This window comes from Gossypium raimondii, chromosome 6, assembly GCF_025698545.1.
Source record: "Gossypium raimondii isolate GPD5lz chromosome 6, ASM2569854v1, whole genome shotgun sequence".
Taxonomy (NCBI): domain Eukaryota; kingdom Viridiplantae; phylum Streptophyta; class Magnoliopsida; order Malvales; family Malvaceae; genus Gossypium; species Gossypium raimondii.
This window is the reverse complement of record NC_068570.1, coordinates 16,053,807-16,065,209: the sequence shown is the minus strand read 5'-3', so window position 1 is coordinate 16,065,209 and position 11,403 is coordinate 16,053,807. Positions and strand designations below refer to the sequence as shown.

Sequence of the window (11,403 nt, the reverse complement as noted above, 5' to 3'; positions counted from 1 at the left end):
GCAATCCTAGAAATAGGATGACATAAATCTACCAGATTAGAGTCAAATCTAATAGGGGAATTCATAGATTGAGTTAATGCGATAATAATGGTTTTAATTAGAAAGAAATTTCAATTAATTAACTAGAGTCAATTGCTTTTAGTCTTGAAGATATTAACAAAATTTAAGGATTTCTACGAATCAAGATATTAAGTGAATAAATTGTTTAATTCAGATTGATAATGACAGATGCAGTTTAGGTGGATTCTTTCATGGATATTGTTTCACTTCTTGGTTATTATTTAATTATTTTCCCGATTTGTTCTTTGTCGAGTTCTTAGTTAATTAATTTAGTTAATTTTAGTTTAATTCAATCACTTCAATTTATCGGTTAAATAATAGAAAGACAGAAATTACTAGTACTTTTAGTCCTCGTGGGAACGATATCTTTGCTCACATTAGCTATACTATTTAGTCGATAGATGCACTTGTCTTTGTTGTATTTTTAGTTGGTTTCGTGGACATCAAGTTAATAGGGTAACTAATTATCCAATTCATCACTTCATTACATAACGTAACATGATTCAATCCAATTCAAGGCCAATTTCATATTTTCATCAAGTTACACTAGTTTTAGTTCTATTCAATTTAGTCCTCTATTTCAACAAGTAATCTCAATCATAATAATTCAAATCAAATAATCATTTTCAACTCACCTCAATATCATACTATGCAAAACAATATAAATATGAAACAATTATAATGATTCAAATTATATAAATACAAACCGAAGACTCAAGTTACTCGTCGTTGGCTCTCGTCTTTCCTTTTCCTTTTGATAGTCTGCGTCATCTTTAGCTACAAATAATAATCCAACAATACACAACATCAAATTCCAATTCAAATCACAACCAATTACAAAGTCACACATATTTTGCAATTTATTCAATTTAGTCTCTAAACCCGAGACAAGCATAACTTTCAATCTAAACCCTCAAATTAAAATTCGATTTCACCTATTTTCATTAAGGACCTTCTATTTCCTATTCCTACCAAGATTTCATAATAGTTTTTTATTTTCTTCAATTTGATCCCTATTGTACGAAACTATCAATTGAACTTTATAATTTAGTCTTTTTTTTAAACTAAGCTTAATTTCTATCAAATTCACACCAATTTCATCAATTTCTCAACTATGAAAACTTTCTAAAACTTTAACAGTTTCACAATTTAATATATGTGTTAGCTAATTCAAGCTCCTATGACCTCAAATCTATAAAAATTAATGAAAAATGACTAGGGACTTATTTAGCCAAAAGCTTCAAAGTTAGCAAAAATGGTGTTTTCCTTTTATGTTTCTTTTTTTGTTGAGATGAAGAAGATGAAACTCTCATCTCTCTTTCCGCTAATTGCATTTTATACTATGGTTTTATTTTAATTAAACTAGTTTAATTAAATTAACCTTAATTATTTAAGCTTAATAACTAATTAAATTAAGTAAATGACACCATCCATCACCGCCCACTAACATATATTTAAAATCGGTCTGTTTTCTATTATATTCCTTTAGTTAATTGTAATTTAAGTCTCCAAGCCTTATTCTAATTAAAAATCTATAGTAATTAAATTTTATAATTTAGTCCCTAAGCCTTAATTAATCACAATTTTGATTAAATCACTTAACCAAATTTCAATTAATCAATACAATAACTTCGAAATATCTCTATTAAATATTACGGATTTGGTTTACGGAAACAAAATTCTGAAACTAGATTTTCTGATACTATTAAAAACCGGGTCGTTACATTTCAAACTAACTTTTAGACCGAGCCTCAAAAGCTAAAAAATAAAGCTTTTGGCTTTTGACTTTTGAATGTAAAATTGTCAAAATATCCTCATTTATTTCATCCCAACAAATTGAAATTTAATTAATATTTATTACAACTAAATGAATCCATATCAATCAAATATATTTTTAAGCTTTAACTTAGCATTTTGCAATGAGCATGTAAATTAATAAAAAGTTAATTTTCTCTAATATAGTTTATATGTTTAAATTAAAGTTTACAAATAATTTATATTAATTTCTTTAAAGCTATTTAGATTTTATATTTCATATATTAACATATTAAATTATTTAAATATTATTTAACTTATTTTTTACTTTCCAATATCATATTTAAAATATATATATTTTTAATAACAGTGAACAACATTTTTTAACAATGGTAACCTAGCCCCAAGTGTAATGGATTAAAACGCAGCGTTTTGGAATTTTAAGTAAATTGAATATCTCAATTGCTGTTGTCGAATTTCGACCACAAGGTTAGGTGAAGTTAAGTTCAATAATAGCATACAAAAAAACGTGCGGATACAGTTTCAAGATTACATGGCGGATTATAATTGGATAATGTTCTAAAAGGAAATTCAGCTACGGTCCTCTGCGTTTCAACTTTCAACAAGGATCAACATCATTGTCTTCAAATCTTTCTTAGTGCATTTCTTTGGTCATCTTTTTTTTTTTTTTTTAAATCCTTATGCTAACAAACAATGGCAATGGCGGGGGATCTGTTAAGACTCTCTGTATTAAATCGGCCAAAGCTCTCTTTCAGTAATGGCGCGAAACTCAAAGCTGACCGCTTTGGCTTGCTAAAACGATGCCCTCGCGGTCGTTTCCATTGTCGGCCTCGGTCAACTCCTGGATTCGTCTTGTTCAGTTCACTGGAGACTAGATTAGAGTCGGAGGAATCGTCTATACAGCCGGTAGGACAGAAGCTTAAAGATCCGTCGGTTCTCCTCGATGTCAACGGGATGATGTGCGGCGGATGCGTGTCCCGAGTCAAATCGGTTATCTCTTCCGACGAGCGAGTCGAATCAGTAGTAGTCAACTTGTTGACCGAGACGGCGGCGATCAAGTTGAAGCGGGAGGTGATGGAGAGGGAAACCGTGGAGAGTGTTGCGGAGAGTATAGCTCAGAGGGTGAGCGAGTGCGGGTTCATGGCTAAGAGGAGGGTTTCGGGGATTGGAATCGCGGAGAACATGAGGAAGTGGAAGGAAATGTTGAAGAAGAAAGAGGAATTGTTGGTGAAGAGTAGGAATCGAGTGGCTTTTGCTTGGACTTTGGTGGCGCTTTGTTGTGGAGCTCATGCTTCACATATTTTGCACTCCCTAGGGATTCATTTCGGCCATGGTAATTTAATTTAATGCAATTCAATTTCTTATTTAAATTTGATATGTGATAATGACGCCTATGGTTTAATTATGTTTGATTCAGGATCGTTTCTGGAGGTCCTTCATAATTCTTATGTCAAAGGAGGATTGGCTTTAACGGCTTTGTTGGGTCCAGGAAGAGGTTTGTTGTTTTATCCCTTATTTTCACATGCATTAACATTTAGGCGGCATGTAAGAAATTCTATGTTTGGATATATGAATTAGAAAATTTTGGATTTATATTTGGTTTGTTGTATTAGTTGTCAGAATGAATTGCATACTATATAAATTAGTTAATATTTAATATGATATGTATTTGAAATGTATAAAAACTTGCATGTCAAATTCACAAATGCCTTTAGGAATTTCAAATTCACCGTGAAAAAGACCTCCACAAATTCATGAATTTGAAAAATAATCATAATATCTATCTATAGTATATATAAAGTGGCTGATTGAGTTGGTGTCAGGCTGTGAGTTACTAAAATACCTTTACTTCAAAGGGTAATTAGTATTACTTTAAAAGTATTTTCATCTTTTCATACTTTTATATAAAATTCAAATAAAATTATTTGCAAATTGACCACAAGACCTACAAATTCATATAAAAGACCCTTGTCACGCCACTGATAATAATTTATTGATATATTTTATAAATGATTTTTTAATATAAAATCGTGGGTGTAATAATATTAGTTATATTCATATGTGTTTTATCACACAATTTAAACTATTTTGATAGCTAATCTTCCAAACAAAACCCATATTTAAGGAAGATATTCCTTGGTCTTAAGGCAGTTACTAGCAAAACTCTTTGTAAAGTGTCTTAATGCTGTAGTGACCGGGGAGTAAAGATTGACTTTGATCAAAGTTCTCAAAAAATGTTTTTCAGATTTGCTAGTTGATGGATTATTGGCATTCAAGAAAGGATCTCCCAATATGAATTCTCTTGTGGGTTTTGGATCAATTGCTGCATTTATCATTAGTGCAGTGAGAATTTTCTTTCTTTCTTTCATTGTTTCTTTCCTTGTGGTTTGAAAGCTGAGATTCAGTTTTCTTAATATAGCATCATGGAATCAATCTGCTAAGTTCTGTTGGTCCTTATATTTGCCTTGCCTTGTAGGTCTCACTTCTTAACCCTGGGCTTGAATGGGATGCTTCATTCTTTGATGAGCCGGTGATTTCCCTTACTTTTACTCTGCAATATTTATTTTTGATATCATGGTTCTGCTGTATCTGCCAAATGCTTCGAGATAAGTTTCCTTTTTCTCACATCTGTTGATTCACTATTTTTAATATGCAGAAGCTACTTAGGTGGAAGTATGAAAGTTTTGGTCTGGTTGATAATAAGTTCTCATGAAGCACTCCTGTATTTTGACATGCAGGTCATGCTTCTTGGTTTTGTGCTCCTGGGACGTTCGTTGGAAGAAAAAGCAAGGATTAGGGCATCCAGCGACATGAATGAACTTTTAGTGAGTCTTAAATCTGATACTTCCTTGTTTTGTTATTACACTTGTTTTCATGTTTGATGCTATGAATCTTGGCTTACAGATCCTTAAAACTAAGATTTAGTTACATAACGTGCTTCTATCATATTCACTCATCTTCATGCCATTTGGTTGATTTGACATGTGAGATAATTGTTTTGCAGTCATTGATATCCACTCGGTCAAGACTTGTAATTACTTCATCAGACACTGATTCCTCTGCTGATTCTGTACTTAGCTCTGATGCTATTTGCATTGAGGTCCCCTCAGATGATATTCGAGTTGGAGATTCGGTATTAGTTTTGCCTGGAGAAACAATTCCTGTAGATGTAAGTCATGAATATGTTATATGATCAGGATTTAGTGCATCACAGTCTGATTCCTAAACTTGGTCATAAACAGACGAACCGTATGTATTTTTAGTTAGAGCAAACAACATATTGATAATTATATGAAACTAAGATGAACCTTTTTAATCACTGTCTGATTAAATTTACCACATATAAATGGACTTTTTCTGAAATTAGAATTCCCTACATAGGGGAAAGTTCTTACAGGAAGAAGTGTGGTTGATGAATCCATGCTGACGGGAGAATCACTTCCAGTATTCAAGGAAAAGGGTCTTACGGTCTCTGCTGGAACTATAAATTGGGTAAGATGTGTTGAGGAATATAATTTAGAAATGCTATGACTTATGCCAATAGCAATACTTTAGGGAGAGAAATACTTGACCATTGCTTATTTCAGAGATATGGGAATAACCTTTTGTATTAAAATTTAAAATGCATATTAGCTGATTGCCAAAAGGAAAAAAAAATACGTATTAGCTGGGTTGCTTGGGATGATTAGATCTGAATGAGGAGCGTTAGAGAAAGACTGAATGTTATTATTAGTTGCATTTTTTCTAAATTATTCTCAAGAATTTTAGATTGAACCCACTACCCACGCAATCATCATTTATGTTTATGAATGTTCTATTTCAGGATGGCCCTTTAAGAATAGGAGCAACTTCCACAGGCTCCAACTCAACTATTGCTAAGATCGTACGCATGGTTAGTGCCCTAGTGAACTTTTTTTATTGGATTAATCATACAGTCATGTCCTCACATCTGATGCTTGATATGAGTGACTGTGTCTGCTGCACAGGGCATTATTCTCCCATTTCTGTGTAATTACTAGTATAAAAAAACAAACCGTTGCTTCCATTTAGCCTGAGTAGGATATCTGCAACCAATTTTCAGGTTGAAGATGCTCAAGGACAAGAAGCACCTGTACAGAGGCTTGCAGATGCGATAGCCGGGCCATTTGTATACAGCATAATGACTCTGTCAGCTGCAACGTTTGCTTTCTGGTATGGGGTTTGTTTCTTCAAATGTATTAACTTCAGACTGAGTGATTTCAATGAGATGCTTAAAATAGATGGAAAAGACGAGATTCTAATTTCCTTAATCAATATATTTATGTAACTTGTAGATACTTTCACAAAACAAAATTGGGTAATTTGCATTCAATTTGCAATTCGATTAGTTGACCTATCTATGAAGAAAGTATGACAAGTTTATTTGCACTTCATTTCTTGTTGTAATCTCCCGATCATTCCCCCCCCCCCCCCCCAAGACCCAGCATACTTCTACTGCTGCAAACACTTGTAACAACTGGATCATTAATTTAAGTAAATGCCGGACAAGTTTTTTTTCCCCCTACTTTGTTCCATTGTTGAAGTACCATTCCTGCATTAACTGACTGATTTCTTTATTTTCCCTTTTGCCATGGTACTCAAACCAGATTATGCTGGTCCTGTGGCCTTTAGTTTTAGTTGCTTGTAGATGTGTTATTTCCTCCTAGCATGCTGTTGATTGTGTACTAGCTAATCTTGCGTCTTTCTCCTTGTTGCTTTCTATGTCCAGGTATTATGCTGGGTCGCACATATTTCCAGATGTTTTGCTCAATGATATTGCTGGCCCTGATGGAGATCCATTGCTTTTGAGTTTGAAACTTGCAGTGGATGTCTTAGTGAGTTTTCTTTTGTCTACCTGTGTTTCTCCACATTGCCTATATATTAGTTGCCTGACTGTTTGCATTTTTTATCCATTTGATTGGCAAGAAAGTTATTTATTATTACAATAATCTCAATATGGTAAAAGAAACTTTTTTTTAATCTTCAAAAGAAGGAAACAAGTTAAAAAGTGTTTCCATTCTGCATGTTCCTGTTAAAAGTTGCAAATAAATTTTGGGGGGTTTTTCTTGTAGGAATGACGGCAGCTAATTGCTGGCAAGGTACAATATAATTGAATATGCAAATTTTAAAAAAAATATATATATATATATATATTTTATAAGAATTGCTTAACTTGGTAGCATTTGAAGATGGTTGCTTGCATAGATGTCACAATTTTCTTAGAGAATTGTCACTTAATATGATATGTTTTATTTTAATCGAGCAAAACAAGATTTATTTGCACTACAAGTTTGTACTGCTGGTTTTTGCTTTTCAGGTAGTTTCCTGCCCTTGTGCTCTGGGTCTTGCCACACCAACAGCAATCCTTGTTGGCACCTCTCTTGGTAATTATCTAGCATGTCAATAAATCTTGATTTTGATTCATTTTCTGTATGGGACTAATTTAGTGAATCTTAACATACGTCTATTCACCAGTTAGAAGACAGTATGTGCAATTGGAAGATTTCATACTTTAGTTCTCTTTAAAGCATGAGTGAATATATTGAGAGCTTATATTTACTATAGGTGACTAAATATATGGAGAGCTTTGGCTGGCTCATTCTTCAATGGTACATTGAAGACGAAGGAATTCAATTTGAAAATCATGATTTTGGGGAATTGTCAAATATGCTTTTTTGGAATTTCTGTTTGTTTTGGAACATTTTACCCATTATGACATTGAGACCGTTGTAATATTGTTCACTGGTATAAGGTGTATGCACATTGGATACACTTGAATTTGAAGAATAGCATACTGGCTATTTAACTTTACCGGTTCTTTGTATTTTTCAAATAACAACCAACTCTGTTAAATTGTATGTTGCTGCAATGAAAATCATCAGGAGCAAGACAAGGACTGCTTATAAGAGGTGGGGATGTTCTGGAACGCTTGGCCAATGTAGACCGTATTGCTTTTGACAAAGTACTTCTACCCTTGAAAATAATGCACTCTCTCTCCCCTCCCCCCCTCTCTCCCTCTCTCTGAGTTTGTATGTGTATATAATTTGCTATGTTAGAATTTCACTCAAACATTACCCTATTTACCAATGTGCAGACTGGGACTCTCACTGAAGGAAAACCAACTGTCTCATCAGTTTCTTCCTTTACTTATGATGAATCAGAAATTCTTCAAATTGCTGCAGCAGTGGAGAGAACAGCAATACATCCGATTGCTCAGGCTATTGTAAAGAAGGCAGAGTTGTTGAATTTGGTACTCCCAGAAACTAGAGGACAACTAGTTGAACCAGGTTTTGGAACCTTAGCTGAAGTAAATGGACGTTTGGTTGCTGTCGGTAAATTAGAATGGGTTAATGAACGCTTCCAGATAAAAGCAAGTCCATCTGATTTGATGGCTTTAGAACATGCTGTAATGCGTCAGTCATCATCACCATCAAACTATTCAAAAACAGCTATCTATGTTGGACGTGAAGGAGAAGGCGTAATAGGTGCTATAGGAATGTCTGACAGTCTGCGGTTTGATGCCGAGTCTACCGTGAGCAGGTAATATTTCCTTTTTGTAATCATGTGGGCAAGTTCTTCCATTTAACTGGCTTGGCATGCATAATAAGTCTTGATAAGTGGGCAATACCCAGCTAATATTTTCCATTGATGACTAGAGATGCATCTCTATTCTTTATGTTTCCTGCTAGAATAGCTACTTAGATGTTTCACTTCCTGCTCTGTTTTTTCTATAAAAAATGCTGATGAAAATGTTCCTTGTGCTACTCTTACTTTCTTAACTTTTATCATTTGTGGTTGTTTTGTTGCCTTGTTTATGTAAGGCTTCAGCGGAAAGGTATCAAAACAATCCTTATTTCAGGAGACAGGGAAGAGGCAGTTGCAACTATTGCGAAGACAGTTGGAATAGAACATGAATTTGTTAATGCATCCTTGACACCTCAGCAGAAATCAAGGGTTATATCTACTCTTCAAACTGCAGGACATCACATTGCCATGGTAACTCTCTCTCCCAGTCAGTCCTCTAGAATTCGATTAGTAATGTAAAGCATAAATTCACCTGGTTCTTCAGTCAATGATTGGATATATTTTAGTAAATTCAGGCACTGTTGCCTGGTCCACTGACTTAGATGATCATTTGCACCTTTGGATGCAACTAGAATAACAAATTAATTTTATAGTAAACTCAGGAAAAAGATTTAGGATGACCCTAATTAAAGCAAAGACTATGCAAGTCTAATACTGCAGCTTCATTAGAAAATATACTCAGCTAATTTTTTCCCCCTCTCCTAAGGTAGGGGATGGCATTAATGATGCACCATCCTTGGCCCTTGCGGATGTGGGGATTGCTCTACAGACTGAAGCACAAGAAACTGCAGCCTCGGATGCAGCATCTATTATACTTCTTGGCAACAGACTCTCACAGGTATGCTCTTCTTTAACCAAAATTGTAGTTTCATGCAACAAGTTAGATGAACTTGTTGGGTATAAACCTTTTAGCAAAGTTGTTTGCGCTTTTGTATAACTTGTTCATGAAAGAATTATGTTTTCTTAGCACAAAAGGAATACCAGTCAGATTGGTATCATCTTACTTAAGACTTCCCCACTAGGTAGTAGATGCACTGGATCTTGCACAGGCAACAATGGCAAAAGTGTACCAAAATTTATCTTGGGCAGTAGCGTATAATATTGTTGCCATCCCCATTGCTGCTGGTGTTTTACTTCCCCAATACGATCTTGCTATGACACCCTCATTTTCTGGTATGTGAACTGAAAACAAGAGCTAAAACTTCACTTTTATATGGTCTCTCCATCGACTATGATTGAGTTGCTTCAATTTTTTGTACTGAATTTATAGGTGGGTTAATGGCCTTGAGCTCAATATTTGTTGTAACCAATTCCTTGCTTTTACGGCTCCATGGGTCTGAGAAGAGCTGGAAGAATAGTATTGCGAAAATTTCACAAATGCCTGCCGGTCCAGGTTAACAAAGTAATTCATTCCAATGTGCAAGTATCCTGAGATGGTATATCTTTAACTATTTCCATTCTTGTTTTCTTCTGTTCATTTGGTCGAACTTCTTTTGTTCATTACGTTGGTAATAAAGCATGTTTGAAATTGTTTTGTACACAATCAAAGCCTCCAAACCTCAAAGGTTACTGTGCAATCCATATAGAACCTAAATCTTATAATGCTGGCACTTCTCATTTCTAATTATAAATTCAATTTCTACATTGAATAGATCAAAGATGCATTTGTACTCTACTTTTCTTTGTCTTGATTTCTTCATATGCTTATCTTTTTGCTACCATATATTTTTATTGCTGTGCAGCTTCCTGGAGCCCTCAGGTGCATTGCCTCTAAGAACACTGCTTTTTGATAGATCAACTTGTAAGTAGGTTATTGAGTACATACTAAAGGTGATTTCGAACGGTTAATCAAGGTGTATCGCGTTATGAATAGTGGCTGTTTTTGTTATTCATTTTATCTTTCTTATTATCTTCAGCTGGCTTTTGTATTTCAAATAAACATTTATGTTGAAGTATCTATTATTTAAGCTCCTGATTAAATTTTTGTCACAAGTCAACCAGACATTAACTCGATTAGGAAAACTATGAAAATTTTTCTTGTAATTATATTCAATTATATTATTTGAGGGTATTTTAGTCTTTTATTTTTAAAAATAATCAATAAAAATTTGGATATGATGAGATTTGAACCTATGTTTTTAAATCAATAAGATTGATTAATATGACCACTTAAGCAAAACGTTATTTTAATATAATATTTACATTTTAATTGTATTATGTATGTTTTATTCCTTTATAAATTGTATATTTATACTATATATAAAATGGTTGATTGAGTTGGTGTCATAAGTCAACTCGACACCAATTTAATTGTGAAACTATTGAAATATTTTTACTTTAAAATGCAATTAATATTATTATAAGGTATTTTCATCTTTTGATTCTGTTAGGGATCGACCCGATTAAGTAACAAGTAACAAAAAATAGCGGAATAAATTGAGAAATTGAACACACAAATTTAACGTGGAAAAATCCCTTTAAAGAGGATAAAAACCACGGGCAAAGATAATTTTACTATAATGGAAAAAGAACGAAGAGTACAAAAGATGAAGATAAAACTAAACCCTAAAAACCCGAAAACAAAGAACCCTCAAAACGTAAACATAAAATTCTCTAAATGTGTTATGAGTTCTAATCTCTAATGGGTGTGTTATCTAAAGTTGTAAAAGAGCCTATTTATAGGCTAAATTCATATGTTAAATAATAATAAAATAATCTAAACTAATCAGTGTTTAACTGAAACAATAAACAGAGTTTAACTAAAAGATTATTTCTCAAATTTGACTGAAAATGGGAATCATACTTAACAAATCTCCACCTTGACTCATATTTCCACAACACCATCTTTGCCAAAGCCCGCCACGAGCCTATCTTGAACTATGCAGGGAATTAACTGAGTTGAATCTGTGCTTAGAAACTGGAAGACTTCTAGCCTTCAACTTGTACACTGCCAAATCAAAACTA

At 33.6% G+C, this 11,403-nt stretch overlaps 1 protein-coding gene across 2 annotated transcripts; it reads left to right on the top strand.

Annotated features, from left to right (window-relative positions):
• Positions 1-2,423: 2,423 nt before the first annotated feature.
• Positions 2,424-10,431, top strand: LOC105773318 (copper-transporting ATPase PAA2, chloroplastic). 2 transcript variants are annotated; one of them, XM_012595092.2, is made up of 18 exons: positions 2,431-3,169; positions 3,254-3,331; positions 4,082-4,179; positions 4,313-4,366; positions 4,575-4,661; positions 4,841-5,005; positions 5,218-5,328; positions 5,660-5,728; positions 5,918-6,027; positions 6,584-6,689; positions 7,172-7,238; positions 7,737-7,816; positions 7,949-8,394; positions 8,676-8,850; positions 9,146-9,277; positions 9,462-9,612; positions 9,710-9,875; positions 10,182-10,431. In XM_012595092.2, exons 1-17 carry the CDS (start codon positions 2,530-2,532, stop codon positions 9,835-9,837), a joined length of 2,697 nt encoding a protein of 898 aa, XP_012450546.1. In that variant the 5' UTR covers positions 2,431-2,529; the 3' UTR covers positions 9,838-9,875; positions 10,182-10,431. The 2 variants fall into 2 exon arrangements, with proteins under 2 accessions (XP_052488327.1, XP_012450546.1); XM_052632367.1 differs by lacking the exons at positions 9,710-9,875; positions 10,182-10,431 and having other exon boundaries at positions 2,424-3,169; positions 9,150-9,277; positions 9,462-9,611.
• The last annotated feature ends 972 nt before the right edge of the window (positions 10,432-11,403 follow it).

Coding starts and splice junctions, on each gene's coding strand:
- LOC105773318 (XM_012595092.2), top strand. CDS start 2,530: ATGGCAATGGCGGGGGATCTGTTAAGACTCTCTGTATTAAATCGGCCA. Junction 5,729..5,917: donor TTGCTAAGATCGTACGCATG/GTTAGTGCCCTA, acceptor ACCAATTTTCAG/GTTGAAGATGCTCAAGGACA. Junction 8,851..9,145: donor CAGGACATCACATTGCCATG/GTAACTCTCTCT, acceptor CCCTCTCCTAAG/GTAGGGGATGGCATTAATGA.